At 38.0% G+C, this 20611-nt stretch overlaps 1 protein-coding gene across 1 annotated transcript in view; it reads left to right on the top strand.

The window, feature by feature from the left end:
* The window catches only part of BCKDHB (branched chain keto acid dehydrogenase E1 subunit beta), a 136594-nt gene that overhangs the window by 10628 nt on the left and 105355 nt on the right, over nucleotides 1-20611 (top strand). Inside the window, exons 4-5 of the mRNA XM_069851314.1 lie at nucleotides 17209-17342; nucleotides 17982-18137. Of these exons, the coding sequence (XP_069707415.1) occupies nucleotides 17209-17342; nucleotides 17982-18137 (290 nt within the window). The remainder of the gene's footprint in view (nucleotides 1-17208; nucleotides 17343-17981; nucleotides 18138-20611) is intronic.

Below are 20611 nucleotides of genomic sequence, written 5' to 3'. Positions count from 1 at the left end.
AAGAGCCTTCTGACTATTTCAAAGCTTGGTGTTCTGAGAATGTGGAATAGGATAAGTCCTTGCTCAGAACTCTGAGAATCCAACAGAAGTCTTTCCCCATAGCAGCACTTTGGGGAGACTAATTTTTTTTTGTTTTGTTTATGTTTTCATTTTTGTAGATGAGATTTGGGTTGGTGGTAGAAACTAAACCCCAAAGAACTGGAAGAATTGAAAAAATTGAAATCTTACGTCAAGTTTTTGCTGGTGTTTGTTGTCCTCTCAAAGTAATACACATCTTTAGTAATTCATGTCTCTGTGCTACAGGCTTTCCAGTATTATAACTTTGTAGGTTTTGCCAGGTATGTGCAGATGTCTCACAAAGATACATGCATTTGTATGTATGTGTTTGGGTAACATATTTCAGTGAAGTTATGTTTCACTCATAACCTAAGAAATTATTATGCTGCTGTAAAGTTTGCGCTGTAGTGAGGAAAGTTGACCTAGTAAGTAAACATGAAAGACGAACATTTAGTTTCTCTTGTTGCTAAGATTTCATGCCAGTTTGGATAGCCAGGGAACTCACCGTTTTCCTTTAGAATGGGAATAGTGTTTGAACCTTGCATCTCTAAGCAGATTGCAGTTCTTTTTAGGGACTGCTTTCCTCGGTATATGTGATGTCCACTTAGAGCTTATTAGAGTTTTTCACGTTCATGTTAATGTATCTGAAAAACTGGAGTAAAAAATTAATTTTGAATGCAGTCCTCTGGACGTAGTCTCGAACTCCCCACCTAGCTGAGTTTTAAAGAGTTGGAAGAATGGTCAGCAGGTGAAAATGTGGAAAATCCCCTTCTCCTGACGGCCAGCTCGCAGAGGGTCATAGAGGCTTCAGGAGCTGGCAGGTTAAGTGCGATTACGCTTGAATGAAAGAATGATGTTGGGAAGAGAAAATGTTTATGGAGTTGTGCGAGGCAAGGAAGGAGCATTAGACTAGTGCCTGTAAGATGGAACATTTTGTGAATGGTGAATTTAGGTAGGAGAAAGAGATAGTTATTGGATGGGAAAGAGAGAGGGTCTTTAAATTAGAGGCATGAGAGCTTGCTCATAAGGCGTGCTTTCATGCATTAGAATAAAAATGTAAGTATGGGTGATCACTGACCTCTAGAGAATAAGGTAATTCCATGTGATGGCATGAAAGCAGTTAGCTGGTGGAATTCTGAAACAAATCCTGCAAAACATCTTAACATGTAAGGTGCCAAGTTAAGAGTTGGGCTCAGTGATCTTAAAGGTCTTTTCCAACCTAAATGATTATATAATTCTATGATTCTAAATTAAATATTAAGCAAATTAATGGTGAGTTACAGAAATAGGCACTCTTGCTAAAGGTTTTTACAGCTCCAGAAGTTGTATGAGGCAAAGGATGCTAGAGCATTTTGAAAGTTCTGCAATTCTGTGGTATTTTTGGAATCCTTTAAAGAAATTAGAAAAATGTCTAGTAGTATTGTCAGTCTTCTTCAAAGCCAGCTATGAGTTTGGTATGGATGCAGTGAATCCATGTGTTGGCACCCACCATAAAACAGATTTTTAATATGAAATTGGAAAAAATGTGACCCTTAATAAAGGAAGTTTAGTCTAAATATTACACGTGTAGGTTTAATCTTGGCAAATGCACTGTTCGAAAGCTGGATCTGATACAAACAAGTAGTTCCGGCTTCCTCCAGGTTCCATATCAATTCTAGCAGGTAATTTGTGCTGCCTATTCAAGACTAATGATGATCACAGAATCATAGAACCATTTAGTTCTTATGTCCCTAAGCACCACTTCTACACCACTTTTAAAATGGTGACTCAATCACTTCCCTAGGCAGCCTGTTCCAGTGCTTGACACTAAGTGAGACTAGGTGACTGCTTAAGTTAGATTACTAATATTTGGATGCCTGATTAGATTATCTTCTATGTTTTGGACCTGTTAGAAATTATTTCTAGACTGAAAGAGTAGTGTAAATAAGTGGGTCATTTTTCTACTTGTCAGAAGGGAATTCTTGAGTAATGCCATTTCAGTACAGTTGCAATATGCTTAGAATGTGAATACTTTGGATGGGAGCTTTTGTTTTAAAAATTTCCTGAATTCCTGGAGACTCCCACCAGAAGTAAGTGATTGCCCAGAGTAAAATGGACCTGGCCTTACTCATGTCCCTCAGGAGTTCTGAACTTGCTCCCAGAAGAATTGACTGAGATATCAAAGCTGACGTCTGTAGAGATGAAGCAGAAATTATTTTGTCAGCCGTTGTTCTTTTGAAATGTTTTGGAATGAATTTGTCTTTTCTCATGTGATTTGTCACTGTTTGGGATAGCAGGGTAAACAAGAGAAAGATGGGTTTTCTCTTTTCTCTATTAATGTCTCAGCACCGGCTGAAGGGTCTTTTTTTCATGGGTTTTAGTTTTGTCTGTTCTGGTTTATTTTGGCTATTCCTTTTAGTCTCTATTACTGCTGTCTTCCTCTTCTTGTTTCAGTGCTTACAGAGATGTAGTGCCCGCAGCAGCTTATGGTACTGTCATACAAAGTCAATTACAACAAAATGCTTTTTGTAAGATTTCTGTGTAACATTGCTAATGTGGTCTGGCGTGATGTTTGCTGCCTTTATTGGCAGTGTGGTGTTGGCTGTCACTTCGTGGCATGCTTTAGTCCCCGAGTCCTTTATGTTGTGCTGCTGTGCAGCCAGTAATTGCTTCTTTTCTGAGTGGACGTTTGATAAAATGAAATTCCATTAAGAACAGCTCTGTGCCATTCCTATGTGTAGGATAAAATAACCAATCTCACATAATTTCCTTTCAGGTAATCCTGAATTACGTACCTGGCTAGGGTCATCTATACATGCAGAAAGGAGTAGATGAGTAATAAGCACCCTAATTTTTTTTTTCCAATTGTTTTCCTCCGTATTAATTTTCCATAGCTAAAATAAATTTCTTCATGAGAAATAGAAAAGGTGCAATAAATACTCGTGTGTAACTTGAAATTTAGTTCGTTTCCCTATTCTGTTCATGCCTATAGGCTTATTCTAGAAATAATCATTCCTGTGTTTTATTATTTTGATACAGCTAGAAGAATAGAGAAAGTTAGGATTCTTTTCTTCCAAATAATATTAAGAAAAAAAAGTGTGAAATTGATGGGGCACAGATTGTAAACAGTAATTAGTGTCTGTTCAATCAGTCCAGGATATTTTCTTGCAATTTGGAAAATCACAGAAGAAAAGGAAAATCAAGAGGAGAAATAACACTTGTATGTAATCCTGTGAGGGTGGAGGGAGTTGAATCAAAGATTTCCCTTGTGGAAAATCTTAACCATCAAAACCCAAATGACTGAACTGAGTATAAAACCACAATTATAGGAAGAAAATAACATCCTTATGTCAGGATGACCTAGCCACATTAGCAATCAGCTGGATGCTTTAAAAATGATTTTATTTATCACTTCCATATTTATTTTCCCCTACTTTCTGCCTGCCTTACAGAATTAGATGTCTGAGGTACAGGACATGTTTTGGGATGTACCAGTTGGCAAAAGCTGTTCGTATCCTTAGGTGCAGGAGATTCCCTGTCTTCCCTACACACACAGTACTAGTCCAGGATTATTCTTACGGTTTGAAGCTTTTTTATAGCGATGAGTTCTCTCTGGTCTCTGGTTGCTGCATCCTTAGGATATGGGCCATCCAAATCTCGATACGTTACTCTGGTTCATGCTGAGTAAAACCTGGTTGCTTGCTGCTTTCTGTTGATACATCTCATAACAATGCTAGCTTGTTTTGCAGCAATAATATTTATTTTCTCTGTCTGATCCACTGCAATCCTTGGTTGTTATTCTGTATACCTTGTGTCTAAGGTGTAAACACCTGCGTGAGTTTTCAGGGAACACTGCGTTCTTAGTAAATGAGTAATTTGTTTGCAGTCCAGTAAAATAATTGATGAGTTTTTGTTTATTTGTCCAGGAGATGGCTGTACTTAGCCATGCCAAAGGGACACCAGCCTTTCTGAAATGGTGGTGGTCATTCTTTGCAGAAAAGTAGCTACTTGAACACAACATTATTTTATGAGCTTGAGCTGTAGAAAACACTGAAGCAAGTTCTGTGTTTAAGGGGCCTTTGGGGAAACCATGAGTGAGAAGATAAGCTTGCCCCCAGGTTGTTACCGTATTTGGTAAAGTGTCTTGGCTAGGAATTGGATATACTTAAAAAATTGTGTAACGTCCTGATATCTTTAGTAGCATGAAATAATGGAGAACTTTTTGTAGCTGACCAAATAGAGGCAGATATAGTGTTGTTTTTTTTTTTTTAAATGCTAATAATTTGCCTCCAAAATCCATAAAATACTTTAAATGTTTATGTTGGAAATTGGTTTTTTTAGTGATTTCAGGGAATTGTCTATTGCAAAGACTTCACAGTGTGTTGCTGATAGGAGAGCAGAAATTTGTCAGTGGAGATTCTGAGTATGTTCTCATGGTCCCAGTGCAAGGACAATAGCTACAAGAACACAGATTGTGGGGCTGCCTGGGGGCTGTTAATGCAGTGTTTTTGGGTAGTGTGTTCTGCCTCCCAGAAGCTATTACTTCAGCAGGTGAGGTTGCACTTAAGTTTTCTTGTGAGCTTTTTTATCAAAAATCATGGGGTCTTTTGCATGCAGATCAATAGGCTGTTGTAGGGAGGAGAAAACCAGTCTGAATTAGCATAGGGAATTAGTGTTAGATGTTTATTACATAAACAGATAGACAGAAATCGTTAGCTGCCTCTTTTATGTGGGTGTTGGTACTTCCCAACATTGCACATGGTGGAATGATGTAGTTCAGAAATTTTGACTTCGTGAATGAAACTGGGGATGAAACAAATGACTAGTTGTGTATAGATTGAGCAAAACTGGAGTGGTCTGGAGTTTGGTTATCCTTGTTTCTTTGTGGATGGATTTAAGTGGAGAATTCTGCAGCTTGCTTGCCTGGTTCTTCCAGAGCAGTTTGGCAAGATCTGGATTTTGTTCTGATTTGTATTAATGTTTTATAACAGTAACATCTGGAGAATGTGTTCCAGACTCATTACACAATAGTACATTTTGTTCATTTTCATCTTAAATAGCTAATTATTTTCTTAAGATTTACTGTTACAGAAAGAAAGTTATTTAAGAACTTGCTACAATGTAGTGTATCTTTTTTACTCTATTTGTCTGTGGGATATTTTTAAAATCAGTCTCTGTCATAGCTAAATAGAATTTATTTTAGTTTTCTTTTTATTTCTTTAATTATTCTTATAGCATGCCTGGTGTGAAAACAATATATTATTTGTTTGGGACTTAATAATATTTATTATGTTTCTTTTCATGTGTTGTATATCTGTTTGAGGGCTAGATAAGGGATATACTTTTTAATATAGAACTTGATACTCGGTACAAAGCTGAAGAAAGCTGTTCTAAGGAATTTTTAAGATATTTCAAGGTGCATTGTTGGATAAAAAAGTATGTGCTGCTGAACTTCATAAAAATTTAATTTTCCACCTCAAAAAATACTTACTTTGAAACATTTAAAAGCAAGATTTTAGTAATATTGTGTCAAGAAGGATGAAACTTGATGTATTAAAGACACAAGATGGAATCATTGAGCATTACTAGTATTCAGTCTGTATTAATACCAGGACTGCAAGCATAGTTTGTGTACCTTGTTTTAGATGCCAGTCTTTACACATTTATATTTCTTATGTGGAATTTAGTGATTATCAGTTTCCTTGGTTAGTCCTGTGACCAGTATGCCTTCTGTTTAATTGGTACTTGTCAAGTGCAACTAACTTAGTATGTCTGCTCTTTTTTCTGCCTCTGAGGCTGGTGGTAAGGATGTGGTAATTATCACCACTTCAGTTTAAGAAGGTGCTGCAGGCTTTATTACAGGGAGCAAAACACTCAGAGTTTTCTTGGGAGTAATTTTCAAGAAACCTAGAAGGGTCAAAAACGTCACCACTACTACCCCAGTCCAGTGAATTGTCTAAGCAGCTTTGCAACAGAAGCACAGAAGTGGGCTAATCTTAATTTAACTTGATTCAGAGCCATCTCCTAGTGACCAGACTGACATACCACAGCAGTCATTTATTATAAGAAATCTTTCTTTTTAATTTGTAGAAACATTAAATCCTCAAAACCTGGTAAGGAGTTTTCACGCCTATATGGAAGCACCGAGTATAGATCAATTTATTGACTTTTCTCATGCACTTGCTTTGCATTAACAAGGGACAGGCATGGTTAGAAGTGAGATTCATAAGATGTTTTTCATTACAGTGGATTAAAGGTCATATAGCTCTTTGTTCCCGAGTTCCTTCAGCAGCATTAAATCCTTGCTTTTTTTGTTGAGAATAGTTGCTTCATAATTTAGGGTATAGTCAGCATGCTTTCAAATTTAATATAAATTATTTTTACACTTCCGATACTGAGGAGTATGGGAGATAGTGCCTTGTATTTGGCCTGTGTTTGCTTATTCCCTGATTTGTCATCCAGATAGTGTCCCCAGCCTATGACAGCAGAATTTTCATTAACATGTTGTAATGCTTAGCTTTGGTAACTGTTATGTATTTTCCCATTGGACCCTTTGTCATGTCAGGTAGTCTGAAAACGCATGGAACTGACCTAAGCCTCTTAAATTCTATGATACTATGATTAAATAATGCTGATGTATTGTCCCTTGGTTCTACCCACAGAGAAGTGTTTGGGAGATGAAAATTTTGGGGTATATTTTAGCAATTAATTATTCTATCATCTGTCTAACTTTATGCTTTTCTGCAAGTGTGCTTCTCACTCAGCACATTTTTCTGTGGTTGAGCAGCAAATGTTATTAGTTGTAGCTGGAGGAACACTTGAATGCCTTGGTGCAGTTAGGCATCACGCTTTTCTTCCTCAGGCTGATAAAACTGGGTACATGAGCCAGGTCATCAGAAGGAATTCAGCGTGGAGTAGGCTACCGGCACGGTCATAAGTAAAAAAGAAATTTTGGTGAGCAAATCTGCCAATTTGATGTGAGCTGCTTATTGAATATAATGGAGCCGAATCAGTACTATCTTATCAACATCATGAAATGCTTCCATCAGCGAGACAGATACAAACATAAAAAGTTTGGGTAGTCAGCATGTAACCCTGCTTGGGGCTGTTAATGAGTCATAGAATAATAAGGGTTGGAAGACCTTGATGGTCATCTGGTCCAAACCAGTGCTTAATGTAGAGCCAGTTTAAGTTGTTTGTAGTCTTGTCCAGGTGAGTTTTGAATATGTTGAAGGAAGGAGCTGGTACAACCTCTCGGGGCAGCCTATTCCAGAATTTGAGTACTGTTACAGTTTTTCTTTTCCTCTTATATATTCACTTTCCCTTTTTGCATTATTCTTTTACCTACCACTGTGTACCTGAAAAGAATCTGATCTTCCCTCTGCTTACACTATTGCTTGGCTACTTTTTCAATGGGGAGAGATTAAATGATATGCAAGTCGACTGGCATTTAAAGCTACGCCAAAGTTTTGCATTAACCTCTCCTGACTCCTCCCATTACAACTTCTTCCCTGAGAAAAGGGAGATGATTAGACGATATATTGTAATATTTCTGGTTTATTCTTTTGCTTTTGGTGGGATGCTAGTTTGTCGCAAACAGGAAATCTGAGGTAGGGGAGATGGCCAGAAAAGCCAATTTTCCTTTTTCACCTCATCTAGAGGGCTATAAACTTGGGAGTTCAGTAAATGTTATGTTAATGTTATGTTCATGCTATGAGCAACTTTAAGAATTTTCTGTGTTTTACTGAAAGCGAGTTTCCTTTCCTTCCAAACCTGTGATTCAGTAACTATGCAGATTGTGAGAATTTGTAGATAACTGAGGATGTTGGTCCACATTTATGGTAACCTTTTCCTTGTATTTCAGTGGTTCTCCTGACTGATCTTGTTTAGGGTCTTTGAGAGTGAGGTAAATGAAAATGCAATAAAAATGCTTTTTCTTAAGGGAATCTTGGGGGATAGAAGGTGAAAGAACAGTTTAGATCTACAGAGCTCTTGAAGAAAAATGCACAGTCTCTAATTAGAGTGATGTATTGAGAATGCTTTGAGCTATCAACGCTAGCTCAAATATACATGTCTATAATATCTATGAATGCCTTGGAATTAGTAACTGGGGGGAGACTTAAAAGGAAAACTTACCCTTCAGCTTCTTTTAATTTCCAATTTACTTGAAGTGCTCTTCGGAAGTGTTGGTTATGTCAGTGGAATTAATGATAAACCTGTAAGGAATTCCTGTTCTTACCAGTTACCTGTTAGAACAGGTGCCCTTCTCTTTGGGCAATACTGTGGTGATGTGTGCTTCAAAATGATACAGTTTTTTGTGCAAGTGTTTTATTTTTATTTTCCCCCAATGAAGCTTAATTAAGAATAATGTAAACAAGGTGAAACCAAGAAGAGAGACTTACCTGTCATTTGACCTTGATAAAACTTCTGTCTACAACAAGAAGTCGGGTCCTTCATTGCAGAATAGAGAGTGAGAGTGGATTTTGCAGCAGAAGAAGAGGAAGCAGCTAATTTAGTTTAGGATATACAAATTCCATTCTGACCCTGTTCCTGGTCACTCACAGATTTCTGAAGTACCATTTCTTGACTAACTCATTTATCTTATTGCCATAACATGACTTTTTGGAATATTTAAGGAAAAAGTGATGGCAATCTGCCATGGAATAGTTGCTAATTAATGAAAATTCAAATGACTTTTGTTTGAAGTAACTAAATGTTGGACTTCTTTTGAAAGTATAGCCTGTGTATACACAGTGATTTTTTTTTTGTGTGTGTGGATATTTGTGTGTGTGTTTCTCCTGTCACAGACTCAACTCATTGCATTGACTTAAGACTTCACGTTGATTTAAATGGGGGCTGAGACCTGGCTGCCATGTAGTTGGCAAAGGTATGACTGAGTCCTTGAAGCCTGCTGGGGATGTCTGGCCACACACAAATGTTCTTGGCTCAGTCTGTGCAACTCTTGTCGGATACAGAATTGGGGAAGAACAGGATGGGAATCAAGCTCAATTCTGTAAATTGTGTTATTCTACATATAGCAGGTAAAATTCATTATAATAAGTTATAAGCTACTTGCGTATTAAATCCTTTTCATTTAATATAATTACTTTTCATGTGCTAGGTAGGTAAAATGATCTATTTTAACATGGGCAGCTTTGGAAAAAGCAACTTTTTAAATAGCATGGCATTCAAAATTGAGATGTAAACCTCTCTGTGAAAGCGAAGGCTTGCTTTGGACAAATAGATTTGAAGTTTGTATATTCAGATTGAAAGCTAATGTGTTTTTACTGGTGTTCACTATAGAGGAACAATACCCATCACACGTGCTTTTTTAAGGCTGAAGAACTGTGACTAGGATATCTGCAGAAGAAGTGGTGGAAAAATTTGATTGAGATTGATAAGAAATTGCTAGAACTGTTTCATGTTCAACTAGAAGCTTCAAAAGAGCCAAGTATGAATTTACCAAATTACTTGCTGTGATGCCTCCCCTTTCACACAGTATCAGAGAAATGGGAGGTAAAAAGTGTCACCATTAAAATGCTTAAAAGAGACTATAGGACTAAGAAAGTCTGAATGCTGGATAGATTGTTATAGTATGTTTAGGAATAGAATTAGTAGACTTCATATGTGTAAATCTATGAAAGTCCTAGTTATTGTAGTATTAGAGAAGACCTTTAAAGTCAGGACTGATTTGAAATCAGTCATTTCTATTTGAATTTTCTACATAAAGTCCGCAGTGAGTAGAAAAGCAGCTAATCTGCTGTAACTTCCTTTTCATTCTGGTCCTCTGTTTCTCCATGTGTGTCCATGGTTGTTGCAGTTGAGGACAGAATATATTTAGCTTGTTGGACTCTTCTGTTTGACTTCTAATGGATGTTTTAAGTGGAAGTTAAGGAGATCATGAGGGCAAATAATTTGCTGCCCAAGTATATTGTTAGTACTACTCAGTGCTGACTTCTTTTAAGATGCCTTTTTAAATACAACTGATGTAAAATTATTTTAAAAACAAAACACCCTCCTTTGACTAAATCATGAGCAGTATTCTGTAAACTACTCAAACTATCTAACATCTGCATTTAGAGCAATGTGAAATTACTCAGTTGGAAGCTTGGTGTGTTAATGTTACAGGAGACTTGATAGTGTTTGACTATCTGATTTCTGAAGTCAAATTAAGATGGGAACATGTTTCATTGGAGATATTGAAATGTGAAATACTTTTTTCCTGACAGCTTGGAAAAAATAAAGATGAAGCAGGCCAAAACATTAATGCACAATAATCGACTGCATATGTCTGTAAACATGTTCTGTTAGGTTGCTATGAAACTTTTTATTCTTGAAGGATGAGAAGATGACTGCAAGATTGCCTTAAAGCTGTTGCTCCTTAGACAGAGGGTCAGTAGTAATTTGAACGTGTTTGGGGTACTTAACTGTTCTGAAAATCACAATCAGTCAATCTTTTTTTTTATTTCAGTGATCAGGGAAGGATGAAGTAGTTGTTTAAAAATTGCTTTTAATCAAACACTGCTTTTTCCTTATTGTGTTTAATCTTTTCTGATTTGCCTCATTAGACAACACTTATAGTGTATTTATTCACTTGCCTAACATGCCATGTAACCATCTTCCTGTGTTTTGGGAATGGAGAGATGAAAAGAATCAGCCTTTCTTCTTATTGCCCTGTTTGCTATATTGCCTCCCTCACTAATTGGAAAAGGGTACCAACCTGTTCAGATAGCTGTAACTAGAGTTGTTTATAAAGCCAGGCAGGTTAATTGAAGTGGACACCAGCATAATGTCTTTCTTCAGAGGCTGACGCACCTGGTTTCAGATAACGGAGAGGTGCTGCTTTCACCTGGAGTGACAAGTTACCTTGTGGAGTTTGTGTTAGCTTGTTTTGAGCTGTGTGGTTGACGCCAGTAATAGGAGAAGAGTACGTTTTAGGAAATATTTCTTCATTTGTACAGTAATGAAATATGGAAAAACAAAGCATCCCTGGGTTATTTGTCTGCTTGAGTTGGATTTCAGCTGAGTGAATTGTTTGCAAAGGGTGACATGAATGGCTGTTTATCAAAGTTGCCTTCCGTTTCACATTTTGAAAAGAATTTGAAAAATAAAGGTGAAATAAAATAGATAACAATACATGGGCTTAATACCTTTAAATTATGACTCTTTAAGTAATTTATATTTGTTTTAGTAATGATTTTCATATTGTAAAATAAAGATAGGAGGTTGATGCCGTACTATATATAATTTTAATGTTTGGGGAAATTAATAAATTTGTTTCATCCTAGTAAAATGTGTATTTTTATCTTCAAAGGCTACATTTTACTGGAAAACTTCAAACAACGCAACCCTTGAAACTCTATACAAGACTTGTTTTCCCATCTAACGAATATTAAAGTGCTTTAGGTTTTGCTTTTAAGAAGGGATCAGTATTATTGTTGTACACGTAAAATCAAAATCATTCCTGAGTAATGAAGCTCATTCAGTGACAGTTACCTGGCTTTTTCTTCACTGTTTTAAGCCATAGCATTTCAGGATTATGCCTTTGCTTCTTGAAGTCCGAATTAGGTGCTTCAAGCTGATCATGTTAACTCTTTTGTTGTATTTCCCATTGGCTTATATTGATTCTCACTTAATTCATTTCATCATACTCCCTTGATAGCACCATGCTGCCTTATATTTGATATTTCAATAAAATTTCAGTAGTTTTGTTAGGATGTCTTTTAAATGCCGAATCGTACAGGGGCAAACTAGTGTGGTGGATCTAACATGCTTTTAAATTCATTCACTTATCACAAATTGATATTAAACAATTGATTTTGAAGTTTTTATAAGTTGAAAGGTCACTTTACAGGACTGTTCAAATAAATTTCAATTTTTATGTGTTGGTATAAAATTATTGGTAGAACTAATGTATAAGGCACTTCCAAGGTAGTCTGAAAAATCTTAGTGTGATCTGACTTCTAGGCATTTCTCAATGGTGTAGTTATTTGTTCTGCTCAGATATTAGTCTGTGTAGGCTATGTTGTCGAGTTTTAAACAAGACTAATTAACTAACAAAACTCTCTACAACTACCTGAAAGGAGGTTGTAGAGAGGAGGGAGCTGGCCTCTTCTCCCAAGTGACAGGGGACAGGATGAGAGGGAATGGCCTAAAGCTGCACCAGGGGAGGTTCAAACTGGATATCAGGAAAAAATTTTTCACAGAAAGGGTTATTGGGCACTGGCAGAGGCTGCCCAGGGAGGTGGTTGAGTCACCTTCCCTGGAGGTGTTCAAAAGACAGGTGGATGTGGTGCTGAGGGGCACGGTTTAATGATTGATAGGAGTGGTTGGACTTGATGATCCTGTGAGTCTTTTCCAACCTAGTGGTTCTGTGATTCTGTGAAGATTTAAATGCATTTGGGTAAATCAGTATGTATTAAAATGGAATAGTAATTCACATGAAGAATGTCAGTTGAATATTTTGATTTAAAACATAACGAAGCTATGTGTTTAAATTTACTGTGAATTTCATTTCTACCCTCTAGTCTCTTCTGTAGCCTTGTTTTTGTGATGTTTTCTTTGCTGGTCGCGTCCTATATCAAACTATCATTTAAGCAAATGAAGTGAAATGTATTGATGTACCCATAGACTTTTAAGAAGTAGGAAATTATGATATGTCTTGGTAATGTTAATACATTTTTAGTTTATTGAAATATGAGCTGTTTTAAATTAAAAATTTAAATGAATTGGTGAAAGAGAAGAGAAATAAGTTGTCCAATTCATGGCACCCTAGATTAAATAAAAAGGAGGGAGGACGTTTGCCAGCTGTTTATAAGTTTACAGATGGATATGGGTACAGGGACAGCTCTTGTGACTGCATCTGAAGGCTTCCTTGCCTCCACAGATGCTGGTAAGGGCTGAGGCAAATGCTTATTAGCACAGGTGGTTAACGTTCCTCTTGCCTTGACTATGATGCCTGTCAGTGGAGGGAGCACACCAAAGGATGCTGTATAGTTTGGGAACTGAGATTGCAGCCAACCGTCAGGAATGAGAACAATTTACACAGTATACATGCTCCCTAGGTGTGTATACTGTGAATATGACATTCTCCTTCTTCTAGAGGTTCTTTCATCCTTATGTGGCATTATTTTCCTTCTCCTTTATATGGATTAGTTTACTTATCTATTTGCTCAGTAGAAATGGACTAAATAGCCATGAAAGCCAGAGATTTTTTGTTCTGCACAGGAGAAGCATGATACTGCTGTGACTGAAATCTTCCCCTTTTGTCAGCTCTTAAGGGAAGACAATTCCCGTGTCAAGCTTTTGGAACTGATTTTTGTAAATTCTTGGGAGTAAAACCCAAACACAACTGATGTTTGTCAGAAGTTGAGTACAACTTAATTATGAGGACAATGAAGACAATGTATATCATAGAATCATAGAATCACCAGGTTGGAAGAGACCCACCGGATCATCGAGTCCAACCATTCCTATCAAACACTAAACCATGCCCCTTAGCACCTCGTCCACCCGTGCCTTAAACACCTCCAGGGAAGGGGACTCAACCACCTCCCTGGGCAGCCTGTTCCAGTGCACAATGACCCTTTCTGTGAAAAATTTTTTCCTAATGTCCAGCCTAAATCTCCCCTGGCAGAGCTTGAGGCCATTCCCTCTTGTCCTGCCCCCTGTCACTTGGGAGACGAGGCCAGCACCCTCCTCTCTACAACCTCCTTTCAGGTAGTTGTAGAGAGCAATGAGGTCTCCCCTCAGCCTCCTCTTCTCCAGGCTAAACAACCCCAGCTCTCTCAGCTGCTCCTCATAAGGCCTGTTCTCCAGCCCCTTCACCAGCTTTGTTGCTCTTCTCTGGACTCGCTCCAGAGCCTCAACATCCTTCTTGTGGTGAGGGGCCCAGAACTGAACACAGGATTTGAGGTGCAGTCTCACCAGTGCCGAGTACAGAGGGAGGATAACCTCCCTGGACCTGCTGGTCACACCGTTTCTGATCCAGGCCAAGATGCCATTGGCCTTCTTGGCCACCTGGGCACACTGCTGGCTCATGTTCAGTCGCTGTCAACCAACACCCCCAGGTCCCTCTCCTCCAGGCAGCTTTCTAGACAGACTTCTCCTAGTCTGTAGCTGCACAGGGTTGTTGTGCCCCAAGTGCAGGACCCGGCATTTGGCCTTGTTAAACCTCATGCCATTGGACTCTGCCCAGCAGTCCAGCCTGTTCAGATCCCTTTGCAGAGCCTCCCGACCCTCCAGCAGATCGACACTTCCACCCAGCTTAGTGTCGTCCGCAAACTTGCTAAGGGTGCACTCGATGCCTTCATCCAGGTCATTGATGAAGACATTGAACAGGGCTGGGCCCAGCACTGAGCCCTGGGGAACCCCACTTGTCACTGGCCTCCAGCTGGATTTCACACCATTTCCCACCACTCTCTGGGCCCGGCCAGCCAACCAGTTTTCCACCCAGGAGAGTGTGCGCCTGTCCAGGCCAGAGGCTGACAGTTTCTCAAGCAGAACGCTGTGAGAAACTGTGTCAAAGGCTTTGCTGAAGTCCAGGAAGATACATCCACAGCCTTCCCCTCGTCCAGCAGCCGAGTCACTTTGTCATAGCAGGCGATCAGGTTAGTCTGGCAAGACCTGCCTTTTGTGAACCCATGTTGACTGGGCCTGATCACCCGGTTCTCTTGCATGTGCTTCATGATAGCACTCAACATCACCTGCTCCATGACTTTCCCTGGCACTGAGGTCAGACTGACAGGCCTGTAGTTCCCTGGGTCCTCCCTGCGGCCCTTTTTGTAGATGGGCACAACATCAGCCAGCCTCCAGTCCAGTGGGAACTGTTCCCAGTTCTAGGTTTCCCAAAGCATTCTGTATTATTTACTTGAAATGAAACTCTTTCAGGATTGGGGCTGTTTTTAGGTAGTGTCATTGCCAGACACATTGGTAGTATTAGTAAAGAAAGAACAGAAATACACAAACTAGTAGCGTTACTGCAGCACACTGGTAGAATAAATGCAAAGCAATAGTAAATGGCAACGCTACAAAGCTACTGCCATTCTGGCTTCCACCGCCATTTTCGTTCTGAACAACTTTTGAGCACAGTACCTGCAGATATTATTTTCCTTCCAGGAGATATGAAACAAAATGCAGATGACCCACATCTGGAAATTGTTGAGACTAGCTTGTTCCTGTACATTGGAAATGAGAGCTAGCAAGTTTTTCTACTTGTGAAATGTTCTCTGATCTGCAAAGTGATTCAGAGTTGATCAGAGCGATGTTGCATGTGTTTGACATCCAGACCACAAAGCCTCATTTTCTTTCAAAAGCTATGTAATGAATTTATTAATCTGGAATTCAGTTCTAATTACTGAGCTAACTGCTGTAACATTTTTATTTCCAGACTTCTAAGACATAAGAATTTAAAAAAGTTTCTTGGAAATCTGTTTCTATGCAAGAAGCAGTCCAGTGTGCATGTATCTTAAAAGTAATGTAAGTCACAGGCGTTTTTGTTTCAAACACTGACTTATAAGAAAAGAGTAGCAGTCATAGAAGTTTTGAATAAGTAATTTGAGAAAATAGTGTTTCCTCTCAAAACAGATATTTTTAAGGTATTTGAAAATATTTTGTCTCATGCAAAACCATGGAGTGTCTTGCAGTATGATGTCCCTTTGGACTTGAGATATGTAGCCTCACTGATAACACCAATGTTGCAGTGTCATTCAATGGCATTTCTTTTTTTACCCGCCTTAAATGGATGGTGTCTTACTCATGTTTCTGGTGGAAGTGGCAAAGAGGAAGGTGAGAGGGAAAGACAAAACTTAATTACTGATATATATATATATATATAAATGCCCCCAAAAGAATACCCCTACCCTCACCCCCAACCAAAAAACCAGCCCACAACAAGGTAACCCTTGAAGAGTGAAACTCAAAACCAGGTAAAGCACATGGACAGAGTACAAGCAGTAGCAATGCTGTGCTGGGTGATGTGTGGCGATGAAAGTCTTGTACTTAAAAGATTTGTAAAACATGCCTTCCTTTAGTACATCAAAAATACAGTTGTGGGTAATGGTTCTAGTTCTAAAACTTTTTAGCTTCCTTTTTCCTAGTTTATTAACTTGCATTGGTTGAAATTAGAAGTCTTCATAGTTAAGACTTTCCTAATTATTAGTTGATTAGTTTGGTCTTTCATTTATTAGTTATTTATTTGTTGGTTATTTAATTATCATTTAATGTATTTCATAGCCACTGGTGTGCACCATGCTAGTTTTTTTTACATCCAGTTTGAAGTTTTGGCATATTCATGCATGATGCATTCCTACAGGAGCCTGTTTCCTAGGGCTCTAAAAGGAAAATTTATTAGCATAAATAGGTTCTGTTGATCCACTGCAGGAGTGCAGTATCATTGGCAAATGTTATACATATGTCTTATAGAGAATATTGTAATGGTGTGACATCTCCCTCCCCATCCTTCTTGTTTCTAATTTCAGGGACTGAATAATTTTGGTCTTCAACCATCTTAGACTGATGCACATTTGGAATCTGAAATGACTGTGGCATGAAGTATGTCAGGGCTAAAATGACCGCATTGTACTCCCACAGGGAAGACACAACCCCCAAAGTATTTGATTTCCACTCTTTTTCTTCCAACAAACAGGAAGAGCTTTTTTTTTCTCTTGCCTTGGAGCCAAATCAAATTCTTTAGGGAGCACAGCCTTACCTTACAAAGGAAGGCTGGTAAGACTTGGCACTGTTTACAGGCAGTGTGGGGAAAAGGCAATATACTTTCATACAGGTGCTTTCATAGAGAACCCTTGATCATGGACAGTTTTTTATTCTTGTAAGTATTCTTTACCTCTCCCATGTAACTGTGAGTTCTGTCCCTGCTTATCTCTACATACATCAGAACAAAATATTTTCCTTAAAGTAAGAACAACATTTGTGAGGTTACAGAAACTGTTCTTGTCTTGCCTTTTGTTTCTCCTTGTCTTCCTCTGAATTGTTACAGATTAAAGTGAAAGTATTTTTACCTGTAATGGATGTTTGTTGTTGCTACACCTAAATAAAAGCCCATTTAAAGACCCATATGCTTAATTGCAGGAGAATATTTCCAGGTCTGAGTTTTCCACTTTGAGATGGCATGTTAAATGAATTGTGTTTCCTTCTTTTTTTTTTTGCTTATAGGTAAAGATAGAGTTTTCAACACCCCCTTGTGTGAACAAGGAATTGTTGGCTTTGGTATTGGAGTTGCTGTTGCAGGTGCTACAGCCATTGCAGAAATTCAGTTTGCAGATTACATTTTTCCAGCATTTGATCAGGTACTAATATATTTGAGAGAAGTAAAATAAAATCTTGTGTTTGAATTACTCTTCTGTTAGCGTTAATTCTTGGTTTGAATATGCAATTTTTGCAAATGTATCCACAGCTGAATCACTAATATTTATGTATGCTTTAAGAAAACAGGAAGGTACCAAGGCCAATTTGAAGACTGATTAAATAATGGAAATTAAAGATGTAGTTTGAAGCAAATGTTTCTTTGCTTGTTTTAATTTTTGGTTTTGCGGCTGTGTTGGCTTCAGCAGCCTTAAATTCCTCAGCTGTTCTTTCCAACACCAGCTCTCGCTTCTCTGTGCTGCTGCAGCCAGCCATGTGTACACAGGGCAAACTACAGTTTTGAACTGGCCTGACTGGCAGCATGAGAATGGGAAAACAACTGGGTTTATGGCTGCTCCTGAAGCCTAGACATCTAACTTTAAAAGATTAAATTATTGCTTCATTTTCCTGGGGAAATATTTGTCCTTCCACTGACTCACAGGATTCCTTTGCTTCTAATTTGATCCTTGGAATCCCATGCACAGTACAGGTGATGCAGTTACATCTTATGTATTGTAGAGGCTTAATGACACATAACTAAAGGTATTGGACTGAATGTTATATTTGTTTATATATCTTCCCAGATTGTTAATGAAGCAGCAAAGTATCGCTACCGCTCTGGAGATCTGTTTAATTGTGGAAACCTCACCATCAGAGCCCCTTGGGGCTGTGTGGGTCATGGTGCACTGTATCACTCTCAAAGTCCAGAAGCTTTTTTTGCTCACTGTCCAGGAATAAAGGTACAGTAACTTTTATTTTACGAAGATTATTTTTTGTTTGTTTGTTTTTAATGAACTTAATTAACAATAAATTTGGTGCAGGCAGTGGAAGAAGAATGGAAGTCAAAATCTGGAACGAAAAACCTGAATATGTTCTTTAAAAACTCTTCCAGAAGTTTTCAAATTATAAAAGTTAAGCTGTGTTGAGTTTGAGAATTTATAGCCATTATTGGAGCTGTTTTAAGTAGACATAGCATTTTGTATTTGTGTGCTTTTTGCACTAAAACCATAAATTTTATCTCTCTTCTGTGTTCATTACAGCAGAAACTAAAACCAGTAATATATAGTAATTTTGTGTGTTTGGTTTTTTTTCCTTCTGCATCTGTCTTCTTAAGTGCATTATTGAATTAATTTATATAAATGACAGTGACTCGCAGTGGGCACAAGCTAAAACAAGAGGTTCTGTCAGAACATAAGGAAGCACTTAACACAGTTTGCTCATGGAGGCTGTGGAGTTTCCATCCCTGGAGGTATTCAGAAGTTGTCTCCACATGGTCCTGGGCAGCCAGCTCTAGGTGTCTCTGCTTGAGCAGGGAGGTTAGAGGTCCTTGCCTACCTCAACTGTTCTGTGATTCAGTGAAAGACAATTTTAGCCAAGCTTTCTGCGTGAGATGGTGGCATCCTCTGAAGCTGAGATTTGTATGCTGAATAAACATGAACATACGTCTCTGTTTAAACTGTTTTCCATATACAGTTTTTGTGTTTTAAAACTTCAGAGATCACTCATTTACAGGGAGGCCATAGCCATTCATCCTACTTGTTTCTCTTTACTTAGTCCCCCTCCTCCTTATATTATTCACATTTATTTCATGGTATTTGAGAAGTAGAATGCATTTTTGTCTTTGGGTGTTCTTGATGATCTTTGAGGTGTTCTTGTTCTGAACTTGAAAATATTTGCTCATAAAGACAAAAGCAATCTAGAAAGTCTTTTTGACAGGTAGTTGAATAAAATGTTTCCTTGAACTTGTTTAAAAACTGGAGTAGTTTATTATCATGTGGAAACATAAGATAACTTACATCGAAAAGATACTGATGCCAGATCTAACTAATCTATGCCCATATTGCTGGTCAGTCTCAAATCTTTATATATTGAATGAAGTGTTGAGATTTAGTCGCCCACTCTAGTGATTAAAACTCTTTCTTATTCATAACAACTTAATACTACTGTGCTTAGTCTTCTGAAAAAGTTAATAAGTCAAAATTTTAATTAATCCTACCAGATAATTTCATTTCTTTTTTCTCATATCAGTTCTTTCTTTCACTTTTGCTTGGGTAGAATGCTAAAATTGGTTGCTACCACTAACAGCTTTCAGTTAAGGTAAAGGGCATGTTTAGTTCTGTGGAACTGAAGGAACAATGTACTATATTTTGCTTCACTGAGAAGTATTTTAGACTCTATCTTTTGAATTTTGTATCTTTGTGTAAACAATGCTTTTCCTTCAATAGGTTTGCAAAGCTGGTCATCAATAAGTTAATAATGTGTAAGGCTTTATCTTCAATTTTGCAGGTCGTTTTTTTAAATGAACCCAAACTCAGCCCTTAGCATATGAATCCAGAAATGCAGATGAACTTGTGGTTCAGATGCACTTGCAGAAGTACCATATCTATGCATATTTTCTCCAAATTACAGGAGGAAAGGCTGTGTATTACAAGCTGGGAAGGGTAGGATTGATCTTTGGGGAGAATGGTTTTCAAAATTTCCCTCTTATTAAACTCTGTGGCAGGCTTGTGACTTAAGATTTTTGTTTTGTGATTTTCTGATGTGCAAGGTGAGGGTGGGTTTGCCAAGTGAAAACAGTTTGCACAACTTCAGCTGTTCAGGGGAAGGACTGGAATCTTTAGTGCTTAAAACAAGGCTTGTTGAGGTGATGAGGTCATTGCTAGGTAGTTACATCTTTTATCTGCTGTTGTGAGAATGTATGGCTTAATGGATCAGATTGTCTTCCAAAATTACTGTATTGACTCTTGTTCCATTCTAAGGCTGCTCCAGAATATTTGCGATGACAGCTAGAACCTTTCTTTTCATTTCCAGCCTAAAGATGTTCCTGCCTTACTTGTGTATTTAATGCCTATCCTTCATCTTCACTTTCATATTTCATTTTTGTTCTGTTGGACTAAACAAATCAAACTATCACAGAGACATTAACAATTTATGAAGTGCTTTTGGCATCTGTTTCATTAATTTTCTTTCAAAACAGTTGATAATGGCATGAAATTTTCCAGCTGATTTTCTAGCAGTGACTTTCATAATGGCACTGGGGTGTACTATTATGCTTTTTTTAGGGCTGTACTGCATGGTGCCCTAGTCATCCTTTGAGGAGATAATAAATTCACATCTGAATTTCTGCTGCTGAGTTCTAAATTTATAATAAAAATGTATTCCTTAAATTTGTGGCACTTCAGTATGTATTGTTCAGTTTCCTTTTACTTTTGTC

The sequence above is a fragment of the Phaenicophaeus curvirostris genome, chromosome 2 (assembly GCF_032191515.1).
Source record: "Phaenicophaeus curvirostris isolate KB17595 chromosome 2, BPBGC_Pcur_1.0, whole genome shotgun sequence".
Taxonomy (NCBI): Eukaryota; Metazoa; Chordata; class Aves; order Cuculiformes; family Cuculidae; genus Phaenicophaeus; species Phaenicophaeus curvirostris.
Note: the sequence above shows the minus strand (reverse complement) of the source record. Positions and strands in the feature narration are given on the sequence as shown.